Source organism: Melospiza melodia, chromosome 3, assembly GCF_035770615.1.
Source record: "Melospiza melodia melodia isolate bMelMel2 chromosome 3, bMelMel2.pri, whole genome shotgun sequence".
Taxonomy (NCBI): Eukaryota; Metazoa; Chordata; class Aves; order Passeriformes; family Passerellidae; genus Melospiza; species Melospiza melodia.
This window is the reverse complement of record NC_086196.1, coordinates 46,557,043-46,575,233: the sequence shown is the minus strand read 5'-3', so window position 1 is coordinate 46,575,233 and position 18,191 is coordinate 46,557,043. Positions and strand designations below refer to the sequence as shown.

The following is an 18,191-nucleotide window of genomic DNA, read 5'->3' as shown; positions in this document are numbered from 1 at the left end:
ACCTGGCTACAGCCTCTGTTCAGGTGTTGTAGAAAGCCATAAGGTCTCCCCTGAGCCCCATTTTCCCCAGTTCTCTCAGCCACTTCTCACAGGATGAGTGCTCCAGAGCCATTACCTGCTTCATTGCCCTTCTCTGGACTTGCTCCAGCACCTCAGTGTTCTTCCTCAGTTGGGGATCCCAAAACTGAACACAGTATTCAAATGCAGCCTCACCCGTGGCAGGTACAGGGGAAGAATCACTTGTCCTACTGTTTGTGATGCAGGCCAGGGTGCCATTGGCCTTCTTGGCCACCTGGGCACCCTGCTGGTTTCTCTTCAGCTGGATATTGACCAGCACCTCAAGGTCCTTTTCCCTTGGGCCCCTTCCCTTTGCATTAAACCCACTCGAACTTTGCTTAGGATCCAACTTTCCAGTACTGATACATACATTTTGTTTCTGCTTGTGTGTGATTAGTAAAAAGTCTGCATTCTGGGCACTGTTTTGTCTGGATCACTGAGCACATAGTTTGTAGCATAAGGAGTGTTTATAAACTCATAGCCATTCTACAGTGGGAGTTGCTGAAGAATTCTTCAGTTTGCACATCAGCCATCAGTTTTATTAACAAATGTGGAATCTGTTAGGGGTGGAGATGAAATATTCCTCCTCTTACCCAGTTGTTGGCACAAGACTATTCCTTACTTTGTAATAATTTTTTTGCAGTATAAGCTGTTAAATCTTAATAGCTGTAAATAGAAGCAAAATGTGCATTCAGTGCTGCATCTCTCTTCTTTGATGTTTTGTTCTTCAATGGTTCAAATGTCCTCAGAGTAAGAGAGGTGGTTTTCTTCTAACTACAGAAAAACTACCATGGCTCAAAGACTAGTTAGGTGTTTGTCAGAAATACTCTAGGCCCTTTAGTCTTAAAAATACTGGTCTTTAGCTTAATACTGCACTAATGCTTTATTTTAAAATGTTCTGATTTATCGCATTGATTTTGTTACTTTAGGCTGAAAAGGACTCTGCCTGCACAGATCCATATTACTGCCTCTCTGACTTCATAGCACCCCTGGATTCTGACATTTGTGACTACTTAGGGCTGTTTGCAGTGGCCTGCTTTGGTGTAGAGGATTTATGCAGTGAATTTAGGAAACAGGAGGATGAGTACAACATCATAATGGTGAAGGCGCTTGGTGATCGGTTGGCAGAGGTATGAGGTTTTATCAAATGTTTCCTTCCAACTTTCAGCAAACTTAGAGCCACTTCAGTACAATGCAAGTGGAGCTAGCTCTAGCTGGGGATTTCAAGCTATAGCAGGGTTTCAGAAATTATTATTATTATTGTTGTTGTTGAAGATATTTACTGAAGTGGGAATTCTTCCTGAAGGGCAACTGGTGCTGGTAAATCACATAGGCTGCAGAAGCAGTTCAGAAAATCTGTTTCCCACTTTGAGCTAGAGGAAAAGTCCTCTGCTAAAAGGAGCAGCAGCACACACTTGTATCTGATTGTAGCATGGCGCAAGAATGATGTGGCCTTCCATAGCTAGATCTGGGCCAGACACCCAGATAATCAAGACCTAATGACCTCAGTGCTATAATGAAGTGTCGCTACCATAGGTTAATGTGTTTTGTCTTTTTGGGTTACTTGTCCACATCTTTACCTCTTTAAAGCAGGACAAACAAAAAAGCACATATGCCAATAAGAGAAGTAACTAACATGCTTGAATTAGCAAAATAAATGTTTCATGTGAACTTTAATTCTTTCAAATATCTCAACTATGTTAAGAACTCTCTTTGAAATGAAAATGGGAATGTGATAAAGCATCTGTCATTGTTAATCAATCAGCTATTGCATCGGTCTGTACAAAGTAAAAAATAAAAAAAATATATTTTCATTCTATTCCAAGGCATTTGCTGAGGAGCTTCATGAAAGAGTTCGAAGGGAATTCTGGGGTTACTGTAGTAGCGAGCAGCTGGATCTCTCTGGCCTACGCAAAATTAAATATGAGGGAATTCGCCCTGCCCCTGGATATCCCAGCCAGCCCGACCATACAGAAAAACTCACCATGTGGAAACTTGCAAACATTGAGGAAACAACAGGTAACTTTGCTTTGCTAAGATTCTTAAACAGCTTTTTATGTGAAATAAAAATTTCAACCAAAGAACAAATTGGCTGTTGCAGAATTACAGAATTACATTCCCAGTGCTTCTGGGAATTGCTGTATTTTCCTTTTTATTCCTTTTTTATTTTGCCTCATTCAAGGAAGAATTTGCAAAACATTGCCAGTGCTTTTGGTGGAGGAGTTGTGTCCCTAATTAGCAGATTGCATGCAAACAGGGTTCTGCTGCACAGAAAAAATTTCTGGCATCCTTATGGTGGTAAGATGACATTTCAGATAGAAACAGGAAAAAAAGTCAGTTCAGCAGAGTATTTCCTGGTCTGCAGGAATCCTGAGATGGTAATTTTTAAAAAGGGATTAAATCCATTTGTTTTCCTCTTACATTTTGCATGTCAGATGTTTCACTGTTACTTCCACAATTCCAAAAATAATTTTCAGTGCTTCAAAACTTCATTTGCCAAAATGTCCAAGTTTTTTCCTTCAAACTGTAGAGTTATTCTCCAGTAATTGTAATGAAAGTCTGTGGTATGTTTAAAGTTCTAAAGTTTTCTTAATCATTAAGTTGAAAAAGGGGTTGGTTTCAGCTTTCATTGAAAGCTGCTTGGTTTTTTTGAGTTTGCTTGAAGCCACCCAACATGAAAAAAAGGCTCTGAATTTGTGCTTAATCTTAATTCAAAGAATAATAAAATCCTTATTCTCTTTTCCAGGAATTGGTCTAACAGAATCACTAGCAATGATACCTGCTTCTGCAGTTTCTGGCCTTTATTTTTCCAGTCCCAATTCCAAATATTTTGCTGTTGGCAAGATATGTAAAGATCAGGTAACTAACACCATCAATTGTAGTAGTGTCAGAGCATTCAAAATAATCTTATAAGCAGATGTCTTAAAAATTTTGTAAACATTTAAAGCTGGCGTTTCAAAATTTTCATCGTATTTTGTGATCCCTTTGCAGGTTGAAGATTATGCACTGAGAAAAAATTTGTCTGTGGCAGAGGTGGAGAAGTGGCTGGAACCCATTTTGGGATATGATACTGAACAACTGTGATATTTGTGGGTGAACTTCCTTTTTTGATGGTCTTGTTTGCCAGAAGGAACAAGAAGATTCTTCCCACTGGAAACAGCTTTCTTCCATCCACCCCAGTAGCTTGTCGGATTGTCTTAAATTTTTAATCAAGGAACTTAATATTTCACATCCAGTCTGCCTGGTGCCCTTGGCTTGGGACCATGAATGTATTTAGTTGCTCAGTCACAGCAGCATACTTTTATTTATTTTTGTTTTCACAAAGACTCTAGCACAGAAAGTAGGTGTAGGGTGAGATGGGGAAACTGCAAAGCTTTCCTTTTCTCTGGAAGATTTTGAAATCAGGGGCAAGAATTTCTCTCCCATGGCTGTGGATATGCGTAGAACAGAATTTGACTTCTGTTATTTTAGTGTGTTTTGGTAAGTCCAGGGACAGAAATATGTTGCAATTCTTTTGCAAAGTCACAAAATGTTTTATACTGAGTGATCAAGAACAACTGAAGTACAACAGATCTCCTTTTAAAAAATCATCTGCTCAGTGTTTAATCTTGTGCTTGGGAATACACATTCTTCTCAATGGTAGAACTATAAGAATAATACAATCTTCTGGAGTAGTATCAGAGATCTGTATTGGGAAATGGGATGACAGAGCCCTTGGACTTGTCTTCTCTGTGCTTCCTCTTCCTTTCAGCAAGTCACAATCTGTCTATTCTGTATAAAGGGTACTGGCACTTCCTACCTTTCAGTTAATGTTGTCAAGCTTAATTCATACATAAACAATCATTTGTACATGCAAATTATGACAGTAGCATATTTGCTACTTTAGACAGCTAGAAAGCTTGGAGCTGACTTTTACAAAATTTTAACCTTCCAGAAAACTGGATTTTAAAAGCAAATAGTACTGTCATATGTAACAGCTAATATTGTAGACTATTCTTCAGATTTAACTGACTGTGCTAATCATTCATAGCTTTCAATAATTTCTGAAAAGTGTTTCAAGTATTATTTAAATGCTAATTTGTAAAATATTAGGACAGAACCCCCTCATTTTTTGGTCTCTAATTGTAAACAAAAGACCAATATTGTAAGGAAGATCTTTTAATAGTTTATTGCAGTCTATTAATAGCTACATAATTTTTGTAATGTCTTCATCTAACTTTATGCTGAAAGACTCATCTTGTATCAGCAGTTTAATAAAGATGGTGTTATCCTATTAAAATCCTTTAAATGGCAACAATAAAATGTGTGCAGTAATCTGAACAGATAGTGTCAAAATTAATATGTGCTTGTACCATGAACCTGAAATTATAGAGGCTGCTATGGGGTTTTTAAAGTAGTTGTGTGTGTTCTTAACTGAATCTCTTAGAATGGCTCATCCTTTAATGACTTACAAAAATAATTTCTAAATGGATCTCCCGTCCCCCTGCCTCCCTCCATGTCAAGGGACTTGTCACAAGTCCTTGCTCAGCAGCTGATTTTTGTAGTGGGAACAGTTTCTCAGTAGAACACTCGTTTAGACTGCCAAAAATAAAGTAAAATGTTCTTAATATAAAAGATTATTTGTTCCTGAAATATGCAGCATATGAAAATTGCAGTCCTCTCTGCTGTGTTTTTGGTAATTGCACTTCTGCTGATCAATTTAATGCTTGGAATCTCTCCTCTCCGGCACTCTTCCATATTCTTACACTTGGAAGCAGACTACCTTTAGTCTGAAAATTTGATTGTGTTAATGGGGTCAAAGTTTGACTTGCTCAGCTTGGTTTGTTTATTGATTTATTTTCCTGAAATCAGTGGCAGCCAGTTCAGTGAGTACAGCTGGCAGCAGGAGGTCCCTGCTGTCTAACAGTGGTGGTGTTACTTGGTGTACACACAGAGGCTTTCAAATGGAGTGTGGTTGCTTTAGCCCTTCACACATGGCATCACACACTGAGAAAATCTTCATGTTTGCCTGCAGAACTTGTCATTGGGAGAATCTGTTTGGAATAATTACTCCTGGTTATTATGCAAATGTTTTTATAAAGAACAATTACCTTAAAGCTTTGTTATTTTAAATTGTCAGTTGACATATTGGGTAAGACAAATTTTCATTCTTGTCTCCAGAACTAAGTTAAATTGTGAAGTAAAAGAGTCTCGTAATTGTACCAGGTAAGGCTGTTTTACTTGATAGACAAGTTTAGAATTCATAAAATGTTTTTGCAGTGCTTTTCTGAATACTACTAACAGAGGTTCTAGATGTAAGAGATGATGGAAAATTTAGAATGTATTGTAAATTACTCTGGTTTAGTTCTTGTGAGTAATAGAGTTTGGATACTGGGTTTTTTTTCTTGTAAGTCAGGCCAGCAGACTGGAGATTAAGTTTTGAGGCACATAAATTTTATGACTGTCAGGAGGGAATATTACCCTTAAACCTGCCCCTTCATTAGCAGCTCTGTTTCAGGGCTGCTGTTACTCCTGGGAAGAATCTGGTGCAGCTTATTTTGTCAGGAGACTGCTATCAAGGTCAGTTCATGTCTCAAAAAAACCCCTAAAACTCACTTTTTTTTGGCAAGTATTTCTGCATTTTTGTGAAGCTTCTGATTTCTTGCTTAACAGTGTGAAAGTTATACACCCTTCAGTTAATTTCTGCTTCTTAAAACACAAGTCATGTCCAGAAAAGGAGGGGAATAGTGAGAGGCCTATGAGGGCCTTGCCTTTTCTAAAAGGATTTGTTTACTAGTAACGGTGACTGGGTGTCATTAATTTACCTTTTTAAATCTTTGTCTGGTTTACCTGAGCATGCCTTGAAAAAGTGGATTCAGGGTCTTAAAATGAAGACCCGGAAAAGAAAAAAGTCCATTAATTAGTTCAGGAGGGTGGTTCCCTTACAGAAACAGTAGCACTCGTTCTCAGTCCCTGGAGAAAGGGATTCCTGTGCCCTCAATTTATCATGGCCTTGTCACAGCAAAGCCTGTTCAGACCTGACACTAAGTTTTTTTCATTTGATTGTCAGGCTTCTGTAGGTGCCAGTTTTCAAATGAAGATGCACTGTGAACAGAATGCAAACACACCCACCCTGCTTTCACCCAGCATTTGTAAAGTGTCCAGCTAAAGGCAGCACAGAAAACCCAGTGGAGTTTGCCCCCATGTTTGTTCTAATAATACCAGCATGGCTGAATATCGCGAGTTTCTGACCATGCCGCGTGCCTGACATAAATAGCTATGCAAAGGAGACCTCAGCTGAGATTACCAAACTTGGTGCTTTGGGTTTGTGATTCAGCTTCAGCCAGGATGGCAAAAGCAAGCTAATAATTATCCTTGCTGGCCTGAAGCTGCCGTGATGACTGTGGGATGAAAGGCGTTGTTTTCTTCCTCACTGCCCTGGTGTGTCCTGTGCCCACAGCTCCTGATCAGGCCAAGGGGAATGATCCCAGGCCAGGGTGGGGTGGTCTCTGCTGTTCCTTCCTACAGAAAGAGCACAAAGTATGTGGAGGGAGTTTGGAAACTCACACTGAACCCCTATTAGTTCTTAGCTCATGGTCTTTCCTGTCCCATCTTCCTGTCAAATTGGCCTCTTCTTCCTCCTTTTCCCTCCAGCAGCCCTCCTCTATAGCTGCACGTCAGGGTGTTTTGTAGGTTCCACCAAAATGAAGCTGTAGGAATCTTTAAAAAGTTTGTTTTATGTCTTGTGGGATCTCAGCACCTCAGGACTGAGGTGCAGAGCGACCGAGACCACCCTTGGGGGGCTCGGGAGTCCTGGAATGTTGCCAGAAGTGTCTGGTGGCTGGACTTTGATCCTACACAGGAGATGACACCTGTATGAGGACTGGGAGGATTTTACTGGGTGAATGGTGAAGGGATAAGTTAATTAAGGTGTAGAACACAGGGTTTAGGATTTCTGTACAGGGGGGTCTAGAGAAGTAAGATGGAGGAATTGGGGCGTGTCCTGTCCTTCTTCTTCTTCTTCTTGGCCTCCATCTTCTGTGGTGATGGTGGCACTTTGGGATTGGTTATTACTAGAAGTGCACCGGTTAATAAGAGTAGAAGGTATTGGGGAAAAATTATAAATATTGTATACGTAACTTTGGGTATAAAGATAAGTGACCGCCCCGGGGGCTTGCGGAGTGTGCCCATGGCTGACTTGCTGTGCAGACCTCCGTTGGGCTGAAAGAAAATCTTTTAGATAAACAATTAATAAACACCGAGACCGAGACAAGATCAGAAGTCTCTCCTCGTCCTTTGAAGTGCCGGGCTGCCCAAGGCCACCCTGGGCCTTTCCAGGCCACCTAAACAGCACCGAGAAACCGACAATGTCTGAACAAGTTACTGTTCCGGAAAGAGAGGATTTTTCATCAGCAAACATTGGATAATATTAATAAATGGTGCTGATAGCTCTGCCTATAGGAGCCTTATACTGTGTATGTCAATCATTCCTAAAATACTAATGAGAAGGCCACACAATGGGATAAACTATTCCCTGTGTTTTAGCTGCATCTTTAGTTACATGGTGGTTTTCATCTAGATAGCAAAACCAAAATGTGTCTTAATTGCATCCTTTGTCAGTATGCTGTTTTAAGCCCAGAATTAATAATAAGCTGGTAGTAAACTAAATAAAACTAATGTAATTTTCAACTGAAACATTTTAATGGTATGGACTACTTAGAAGTAAAGAATTTATCCGTGCCTTGCTGTTATAACAAACGCTTTTAAAATTCTTTAGGCAGCTGATGACTTAAATATTTTATGAAGCAAAATTTATCTTGACTAAAAACTCAGGTTACAAAACACTTATAATTTGATTGAAAAGGCTTTATCACTGCTTTCTAGAAATAGCTGATAAAAATGATTTATGAGACTGGAAAGTTTGCTGCACTAGCTGCAGAAATTTCTACATATGACAAAAGAAGACAGAGTAGTGTGGGATTCACGGAGGGTAACTTAATTGCAGAAGAACAGGCAGTTCTTGAGAAGAACTGAAAGATTAAGTTATGGCGAATGTAAGTCTCTTACAACCAAGATATTCACAACATTAGTAATTGCAGTAAATGAAAATAAGGGAAACATTTTTATGTACACATCAAAGTATAGGAAATGCAATTTGAGAATAATTTTAAAGGAGCTTTCCTCAATCTAATGCATACTTGGGATTGATGAGTTGTATTTGCACATTTAGAATGGGAGAAGGAGGAGGAAATAATAATTAGGTCGTGAACTTGTTCTGGTGTTAAGTAAGAAGATGTTGAAAAAAAGGATAGCCCATGTCACAACACCCCCCCCCCCCCCATTTTGAAGTTGTTGGGTTCATTACTTACATGATTGTTTCTGAAAGGATTTTCAGTGACACTGGCATTCCTTGACTCTGGAAAAATATTGGGAGAAATGAAAATAAACTAGCCAGTTTTTTCCACAGTTTTCAAAAGTTAAAACTCTGCATCAGCTCTGTAGCTGCACATAGGTAGGTGTCAGTGCAATTTTGATCCAAGAATTCCTTTGGTCTAGCAGATAAAATGACTCTGGATGTGTAGGTGTAATGGAATTTTTTTCCTTACTCAAGTTGTTGAAAAGATCAATTTTTCCTGTTAGAGTGCAACTTTTAGGGGATGTTTTGTTCTTACTTTACTTCTTTATATACTTGATCTGTACTTGTTTCCTCTTCTCTGGCTTCACAATACAGATATGGAGATGTGACTGAAAGTTCTGTAATGGCCTGTGAATGCCATATGTTTGTGTTTTTAATTAAAAATACATGTTATTTTCATGTTTTCTTGAATTTCATCAAGGTTCTTGCCAAGTAGCTTCTTCCCAGGAAGTGGACAACTTTATTCCTTTTGATCCGGCCATCAGTTGGAAATCTAGGTTGAGGTTCAGAAGTGGAGAGCAAATATGAGGTCTAGAAAAGGTGTCAGTTCTCTGTGGTTGGTGGACTCCTCCTGTACCTCTGTTCCTGCTGTGACCTTGTGAGAAGAGCTGTGTTTGTCTCTCTCTGTCGATTAGGGCGGCGGTGGGACACCAAGGCAGGGAGATGAAACGCTGCCCTGTATGGCCAAAGGACTTGTTTAGCAGACTGCCCTTTGCAGGTGCCTCAGTACAACGTGTGCTCCCGCCTGCCTGGTCAGGGCCTGTTTCCAGCTGCTGTCTCAAGCTCATCTGTACTCAGCTGCTTTTATTTCAGGAAGCTGCTACTCATGAGATCTCCTGCTAAGCGCTGCGCAAGGCCCTCTTTGCATAATCGGTCATTTGCAATGGCTGGCTTCACAGTAATTATCTGCTGGTACAGTTTTGGCCTTGTTTAGTTTTCCTGTAACCAAATAGATGGCTTTCTCCAGAATACTAATGCAGAGCACATAAACACATTGTTTCTCTCTGGCCCATAAGATCAGATTTTACTATCACCACTTAACCTAAGAACTTTACTCATGTGGTCAAGGATTTGCTACTTACGAAAGCATGACTTTGTTTGTGCTTTATTTAGGAAGTAAATGTAAGCACTTGGGTTTATTGCTTTTATTTCTTCCAAATATTGTTTCTCACTTCTCAGGGCAGCTAAAGGAACAGAAGTTATTATAATACAGTTGTTATAATACCAGATACACACATGTGATAAGGACTATGAAAGCAAGACATTAAAAACTTAACATGATGTAGGAGTGTACAGGGTACTTACCAATTATCATCTTGTCTCTAAAGATAAGCATTAGCTGAAAATGCTGTAAGACAGGAGTCAGCAGTCAGCTGGGGGTACATGAAGATTTTAGACTTTCAAGTGTTGGATCAGCAGGATTTCATTAGGCATTGTATTGCGTGCTTTGCCTCTTTCTGTGTCACTGTCTCCCTCAACTGCAACTGGCTACTGCATCCAAATTTCTGGTTATTCTACAAGAAGGGTTTGACATGGGTTTTGTTGAAGTTTATGTGCATTTGCAGAATTATTTGTCCAAAAGTTTAAAGTACCACACTGGAGATAAATGATTCAAGTTCTTGAACCATAAAATACTTGCTTTTCCTCAAAAAGTTCCCAGGTACTGACGCATTTTTTATTTCTTAGTGAACAGAACCAAATATCCTGCATTTTCTCAAAACTACAAGTATGCTGGAGCAGGGAGTGAATATCAGTGAGAGGACTTTTTGTGGTGCTGTTTTATTCTCAGTTCTTGATCAGCATTATCTTTTGGGTGTCATATTCATTGCTTGAGAGCTGAAGTGAGCTAGAACATCTCTTAGCTGGTTTTCTAGTGCTGACCCAGCTGCTATTAAAGTGTCAGGAGAAATTACTACCTCTCCAAAACACCAGTTTGATCAGTCCTAGTGCAGTAATCTGAAAAGAATATTAGGTCGAAAATACTTGAGGACTAACAGGATGTGCTGTTAAATCTCCTTCAGTGCTCAGCTTCATTGAAATAGATGGCTGGGACTATGAAAGTAATTTTTACTCTCATTCTGAAGCACTTACCTGAGAGAAAGTGCTACCCTATCAAGCCAGGAATAGATGAGCTTTCCAGTCCAGTGTGATTAATGGTAGCTATCCATCTCAGGGATGCTTGAGGGAGATTGCCTAACAGAACCAGCAACGTGGGCATTGATTCTATTCTGTACTCTGAGTGATGGAAGGTGTTAGAGTGCCTTGGTTCAGCACATGAAGATTGGCAAATACTCCAAAAATATTTTTGTGTTTTTAAGCCTCTTGTGATTTTTAAGCAAATATTGTTTAATGAGAGTTTGAATTTCAGAGTCTTTGATAGTTGTGAACATACATTGTGCTAACTTTCTACATACTCCTGGAGTTTCACTTGGCCATTTTTTAAACAAGAGCTGCCTTTTAGTTAAACTTCCTCCTTAAATATAGGTTTCATATTGTGTAACTACAAATATCAGGAAAATCACAGTACTGTCACATATTTCGTGCTGTTCATGCACACAAAGTGCTGAGCACTGGCAAGGCAGCTGCTGCAGTATGGTTATTGCTAATCAATCTGAATAAATTTGAGAATTTTATTGCAGTTTCTCTCCAGAACTGTCAGCATGAAGTATACAAAATCTCTTGCTTTTGTAGCTCAAATGAAGCCTGTAATGAGGTGAAATTCTTAATGTTATATAAGACATCTTATCATGTGGACTCTTGATCTGTCAGTAAAATATGCCTTGATTATAAGTAAACTGAGAGAGCTTTTTCATTTCCTTATGGTACTTTTATTGGCTCTATACTTCTGTGGAACTTTTTTTTTTTTTTTTTTAATTCATCATATTTCTGCTGCCTCTGCTGCTTCCAGTCTCACCACTGGAGTTTTTACTTGGCTTCTAGAACATTACAATTCACTTTCAGTCATGCATATTTGCCAAGTGTCTTGGATGTCATACTTAACAGTTTTCGTATCTTCTGTAGGAAATGCCACCATTTGCAAAGAGTCCATGCATTGCACTCAGCTTTATTGTTGCTGGGAATCTTCCTAAGCCAACTGCTGACTGAGGAGTTGAGAGTGCTGGAAAATTAGGCAGACCAAGTACATGTGTGAACAATGTAAATGTTTACCTCTGTGCATTTGGGTTACAGGGATTTCTTTTTTACCAAAGGAGGCCTGATATTTCAGAGCTTATAACAGTGTATTCACTGATTGCTTAGAAAAATAAATGCCTGAACTGTGCTCCTGTCTCTTTCCCAGGTAAGAATCTTTTTATTTACTACAAAGCTGATAACAATTACAGGATTTGAGGAAATTAAACATGAGACTGCTGCTGAAGTTAAATATATTTCTTCACATTAATTTGACTGAAAAGCCCTAAATTAGTTTAAGGAGAAACATGAGTGGTTTTGGTTTTGTCTCCAAAATAAGTTTTGCATAAGTCATTTTGTGGGTGTGGCTGCATGGCTGTTTCCTCTGAAGCAAAAACTGAAGCACTTCAAATATTTATATCACAAACACTACAAGCTTTTTAGTATCTGTGGTGGAAGATATTTTCCCTTGCTGTAAGGAGTACACCTGTTGATGAGTATTGGGAAAAAGCCATTATTTAATCACAGAATCATAGAATATACTGAGTTGGAAGGGACCCTTCAGGATCTTTGAGTCCAGCTCCTGATCCTGTGCAGGACACCCCAAGAATCACACCATATACCTGAGAACATTGTCCAGACACTTGAACTCTCCTAGGCTTGATGCTGTGACAGCTATGATTGAAGGGTAGCAGGTACCTGCACAGATTACTGTTCAAGGGCTGAAAATCCCACATTATCAAAATCCCACATTATCAAATTTGTCCAACTCTGCTATTGAACTTTTAGGCACTTTATTTAAGTATACTTGTTTTGGTCATCTGCTAGTTCTACCCAGTACAGCTGATTGGTCCTCTAGTCATACTCGGCTTTGTCAGTCCCTGGAAACAGCCATGTAAGTAGGGAAATGTTTCGGATTAAGAAACATAATCTGTCACTGGATGATACATTTCCATCTTTCATAGCCACAAGAGCCACTTTCTGGGTTTAGTTCTGCACAATATGGTGGAGAGTTCTGATATGTTTTTAATTAATTTTTGAAGACTGCAGTCATTAGGGCCTCTACTTGTACATATTTAAATGGTTGTGAGTCTTGGATTAAGAAATTTAAACAAACAACTAAAACAAACACAGAGAACCCAGCAGCAATCAATTGTAAATTTAAATGCTAATCTCCAGGCTAGTCTGTGATACTTGAGTCCAGTTAGTATTTCCATTAACTGGTACGCTCTTCACCTGCACTTATGTAATATACATGGAACTGTAACAGTTGTCTTTGCAAAGGAATATTTCAAATAAATAATTCCTAGATGGCTGCTGGTAATGACAAACCAGTATTTACCTATATAAAACACCAATACCTATATTGATTAACATTTTTGGTACCACTCTGGTGGCAGAGATAAGAACAGGAGTCAGCCTGATTTTACACCTCAGCACTTCTGTTTTCAGCCAATTAAAAAACCGCAAACAAACAAAAGAATCCACAAATGACAAGGCTTCGTTTCAGCCCGTTGAGTGCAAATGTGTCAGCATTTGCCCTGCAACACTGCTGCAAGGGGTGATGGGCTGGGTGTAGGCTGCAGGATGCATCAAGATTCTGGTGCACTCATTTTCAGCATGGCCCTATGCCCAAATGCATGCAGGGAGGAGAGCCAAGTGTGCACTTGGAGAATGATGTGGACTCATCCTGTCTGATGGCTAGGGATCAGTGAAATCCAGTTCCCATATGTCACCTCTTGATTTACTATGAAGCTACTGTGTTAAATTGTCAGCACACAAAGCAAATTGATTTCTTCTAATAGTTTGTGTGAATTTTATTCTCAGTTCTTGGGATTCTTGACCAGCTGTTGCCACAGAGTAGCTGCAACAGTGCCTGAAAGTATTCCCAGTAGAATCAACTAGTGCAGCACAGTGTGGAAGATACCACTGCTTATAGGATTGGGGAATTGACTGCTGGATAACCTTGCAACAGTGCACTTGAGATATGACTTAGCAGCCTGTAATTTGTGTTCAATTTGAGCCCCAAGATAGTTTTTTAAAACCCATGGATATGGGTTTTAAAACTCCTTAATGAAAAACTGTCGATAATGTAGTCCCTGTAATCTTTTGATTCTTCTGTCAAAACTCAATGATTAGCTGAACTCCAATTTATAATATAAACCTGATCCATCTTAGAATGCAATTGGCCTGACTTTAAAATATATTCTGTTAGTAGAGAGCAACCATGCTGCCTTTTCCCAGTAAAATGAAATGTTGCTGAATAGAGTTACCCAATTGCTCTGCAGAAGCCAAATATACTGTACTCAAGGTTGTGCTTTATTACCCAGCAAAATTCTTACTGATCCCAAATTCTGAAATCTGCTACATGCCTTTTTGAATTCTCGAATGTGTGAGCAGTGGGTGTTAAATTATTAGACAAAAAATATTGCTGAGCTTGTTATATTTTCAAAGGCACAATAGTTTTAAGAAATAACTTTTTGCTGGAAAAAATTGCATATAAGCATAAAATATTTCATTCTTCCAGAGAGATAACTGGGCAGTATAATATGTAAGCACATGAGGTAAGGACAGTGAACACACAGGTTGGATTTCATTCCATAAATATGTATTTAGCAGGTGTGTGCCATCCTACAAGCACAGCCTTATGCTCCATAAAGGAGGGATGGAGGAGCACAGTGTAGTTAATCATCAATGCTTGTGTGAATCAGCATGAATAGTCTTTAGAAAGAGTGAGAATTCTATATTCAGCTTGAGAGTTTACAGCTTTTATACAATATGCCTTTTGAGTAAAGCTAAGCACAGTTCTTCACATGCTTTGTGGGCAATTATATTCTTTGTTGCATGTGAAATGGAGAGTACCAGCCTCTTCTGCCACTGAAATGTTAAGTGAAATGATTAATTTTTCTACTGGAGTGGGAACTTAGTCTCACAACTTTTGATTATGTAAAGGATCCAAGTGCCATATAGGAATGGATAATTACCAAGAGATGCTGTTCACATGGGAAAAACAATATAAACTTTTTATTAAGGTTCTTACTGAAGAATTCTTATAATCCATCAACCGAGTAAATTTGCTTTGAGCTGACAGCAACTTTATATTTTTTTCTTTCATCGTTCTTGATGTTGCAATAAATATTACAAATTTGTCGGAAGCAATGTTATCAGGTACACATTTGAGAAGCTGCTGGGCATCAGCACATCAGAGTGTAAGCAATAAAATAAATGTGGAAGTCAGATAAACAGTTTGAACACCCTCCTAGCTGACTGGATATAAAGGTTTTGAGATATCCATAGACAAATTGTGAAGAGAAGCACCTTTTTAACACGCTTTCACAGATGTCCTTTGAATGGTGTTATCTGTACCCATTTATATTGTTTTAGTAGTTACCTCAGAGAAATGCAATTTGAGTTTCTTTGTTTCCAAGCCTTCTGGTTTTGAGACTGGCTATTTTAATTCCCATGCATGTTATTACTATAATAATTGAGTAGGTTCTTTGCACACAGTTTAAAATCACTTATATTTTCTCAAAACTGGGCATATACATGTCTCCTGCAACACGATGACTCATAATGGAATTCTGTGAAGGATTGACCTGAAGTTTTATTCTTGAGTAGTGAAGACAAACTGTTGGGAGTTTCAAGATTTACTTCCAATACCTAACATGGGACTGAGTTGGATCAGATTGTGTTCAGATTTATATTCTTTTTTGACTGCTTCTACTCAACTTTTTCTGTTTTTCACTGTGTTGTAGTAATCCTGTAGAAAGCAGTGGAGCTGTCAGCAAGATCTGTCCTCTGGAACCACAACTCTTGAGGCTTCTCTGCACTGTTGCCTCAAGAATTTTGCCTTTCTTTATTGTTTCCTCCTTGAAAAGGGATGTGCTCAGTGCAGAACTAATGATGACATTAAGGAGTGAGATGCTCTCCTATGAGGTGTTGTGAGGCTTGCCAAATGCCTATTTAGACTGCACTAATGCACAGTGGGCTGTTCTAAGTGGAAGCCTGCCAGTGACCTACTGGTGCTGTTCGTGCCTGGGAGCTGCTGCTGTCATTGCCTGGCCCCGTCCCCAGCCTCCCCACTCATCCCTGCTGGCTCCAGCGCTCGTGGCTGCAGGAAGGTGCCTCAGCCACCTCAGTGCTGCAACTCTGACCCTCTCCTCACACTGCCTGGGAAGCCAAAGCACCTAAATAACGCTGTCTTGTTTCGCTATCCAGCTGCTTACTGTGAAAGTCCAAGGGAGATGCAGAGACATGGTAGGCAGGGTGTGAGGACTACTTTTATTTTGTAGGAGTGAGTCTCATCTTAAATATAGGTTAATGCATAGCTCAAGTAGTTTGCTAAATGGCAGCCCCGACTCCACAGCAATTAAGGTCAAAAATGTGGGAGAAAGGGCAAAAGAAACCATCATGTTTTGAGCTGGAAGGTATAATGCTAGTGACAGGAGGCCTAGCTTACCCTGCCAGCGTTCATGTTCCTGGTTTGCTGGTGGTGTTCAAACCATTCTGAAATGCTTACTTGAAAAGAGTGGTAATGAGATCTGGCTGAAAAGTCCACAGTTCAGACATTCACTCTTTTTTGACTAAAAGGAGAATTGTCTTAGATTCTTATTGCTCAAGTTTGTTTATTCATGTTGAACCACTGACATCCAAGGACCATGTTTTAAGTTATGGCATTACTATGAATCAAAAAGCATAGTAAAAATACACATGCTGGGCTATAAATTATAAAAGCAAGAAGTACTGTGCAAAGAAGTATTTTGGACTGTCAAAACTTTCTTGCATTGCACTTATTCTAAGCACTGAAAATAAAAGCCTTCAGAAGCTCTGAAGTATTTGAAGGAGTAAATGTAGAAACAAAAGTTTTGACAGTTTTGCAAATTCTTTTCTTGTGGCAAGAAAGACTTCTTGATAAGATCTAAAATGAAATCCTGCCCAAATATGGCCATAGAAGAGTGCAGGAGCACAGTGATTTTCACAAGGGCCAAAATGTTAGCAGCAGCCATATTTCAATGAGGACAGCTACCTCCTTCCCACATTCAGCACAGGACTCTGTAACCCTTGTCTTGAATAACTGTATCATGTTTTTGTGACTTAGCAAACACCAGCTGGAGAGGGCTCTGCTTTGCTCAACAGCATAAGAAATTTCCTCTGTATGGCACAAAGAAGCTTTGCCAAGACCAGTGCTGCTTTCCTGGTGCAGCTGTGGCTGGAGTCAGGGGTTTGTCTCCCAGGCTGTGTCAAGGAGGAGTCTGCCTCCTCCTCCCCATCTTGCAGAGCAAGGCTGGCAGGAGCCTGTGGATCAAACAGGAAACGAAAGACAGACCTTTATTTTTTTACAGTCTGGTAAACTACCTGATCAACAAGCCACAAAGTCCTGACATACTAAGGAATTTCCAACACAGCTAATTTACTGAAATACATCAGCCTTTTTGTCTGCAATTCCTCTGCAAGAGTCACATAGTGAAATCTCTGTTCTGCTATAGAGAAGTGACATAATATGGTCAAAATCTGAAACTTGTAACAGGGATGGTACATTGTGGTGGCTCTGTCAACACTTAATTTTAGGCAAAAACTCATCCCTTTTTTCCCTTATTTTGTCTTAATTGTACTTATTTTTGGCCAGACTAAAGGACTGCTCCCAAAATATCTCTCTTCTCACCAAAGGGCAATCCAAAACTCCCAGGCATGGAGACAAACCACAGGAGTTTAAGATGCAGAATAACTTTCTAGAAACAATAGGAAGGCACCCTAGACTGTACTTTGGAGCATAGCAGAAATCCAGTCATTTCACATGGCTTCCCTGACCCTCTTCCCAACAGCAGCAAAGGGAGAAAGGCACAAATGGCACCCAAATAAAAGGGCAAAAGAACTAAATCTCTCATGAAAGTCCAGGTCATCAACATTTTAATTTGTTCATTAGAAAAGAAAAAAAAGCGTCCTTTTGGCATAGGGCAGAAAGAGTCCCTCAAACTTACTTACTGTGTGGGAAGGAAGGAAGGAAATTCTTGGAGGGAGAGGCAGAGGTTAAACAGACAGGGAGTTCCATCTTGGGCTTAAATCCCTTCCCCAAGCAGCATCTGCTGCTGTTCTGCATAGTTTTGAGGGCTGAAAGGATGATTCTCAGTGGGTTTGTGTCCTTACTCCATGGGTCATGCAAAGAGTATGGACATACTTGTCATACCCAGAGACACTGAGCAGGACAGGCTGAAGGCAGGCTCAGGGGAAGAGAGAGTCGATGGAGGGGCTGTATCCAGACTGATCCCCATGCCCTACACCCCATCATCCTGCTCTCATCCAGGAGCTGCCTGAAGCATAGATTATTTCCTTTTTAGGGATTTCCTCACCACAGAAATGAATCAAGGGAAAACGGTGGGGCTGAAATTGGAATAGAGACAGAGCCTAGAGTGGAGCTCTACAACTGCTCACAGGTCTACTGCTGAAAGTGCAGCCCAGCAAAACAGATCTCTTGTAAAATATTAATCCTTGGTCCTAAATACTATTATCCCCTTTCCTGTATTTTCACTTTCTTCATGCTGCTGTCTGGTCTGAGCTCTTTCTTCTCCAGCCTGAAGCTTCCCCTCATACGTCATCGTGTGCTGCTGGCAGA

The 18,191-nt window shown here is 39.7% G+C and overlaps 1 protein-coding gene across 6 annotated transcripts in view; it reads left to right on the top strand.

Moving 5' to 3' along the window:
* MTR (5-methyltetrahydrofolate-homocysteine methyltransferase) overlaps window positions 1-4,377 on the top strand; it is a 51,572-nt gene extending 47,195 nt beyond the window's left edge. For all 6 annotated transcript variants that reach the window (XM_063151588.1, XM_063151587.1, XM_063151589.1 and 3 more), the window contains 4 exons: window positions 987-1,187; window positions 1,884-2,076; window positions 2,804-2,916; window positions 3,049-4,377. In XM_063151588.1, coding sequence (XP_063007658.1) covers window positions 987-1,187; window positions 1,884-2,076; window positions 2,804-2,916; window positions 3,049-3,141 — 600 coding nt within the window. In that variant the 3' untranslated portion in view covers window positions 3,142-4,377. The remainder of the gene's footprint in view (window positions 1-986; window positions 1,188-1,883; window positions 2,077-2,803; window positions 2,917-3,048) is intronic.
* Window positions 4,378-18,191: the final 13,814 nt, after the last annotated feature.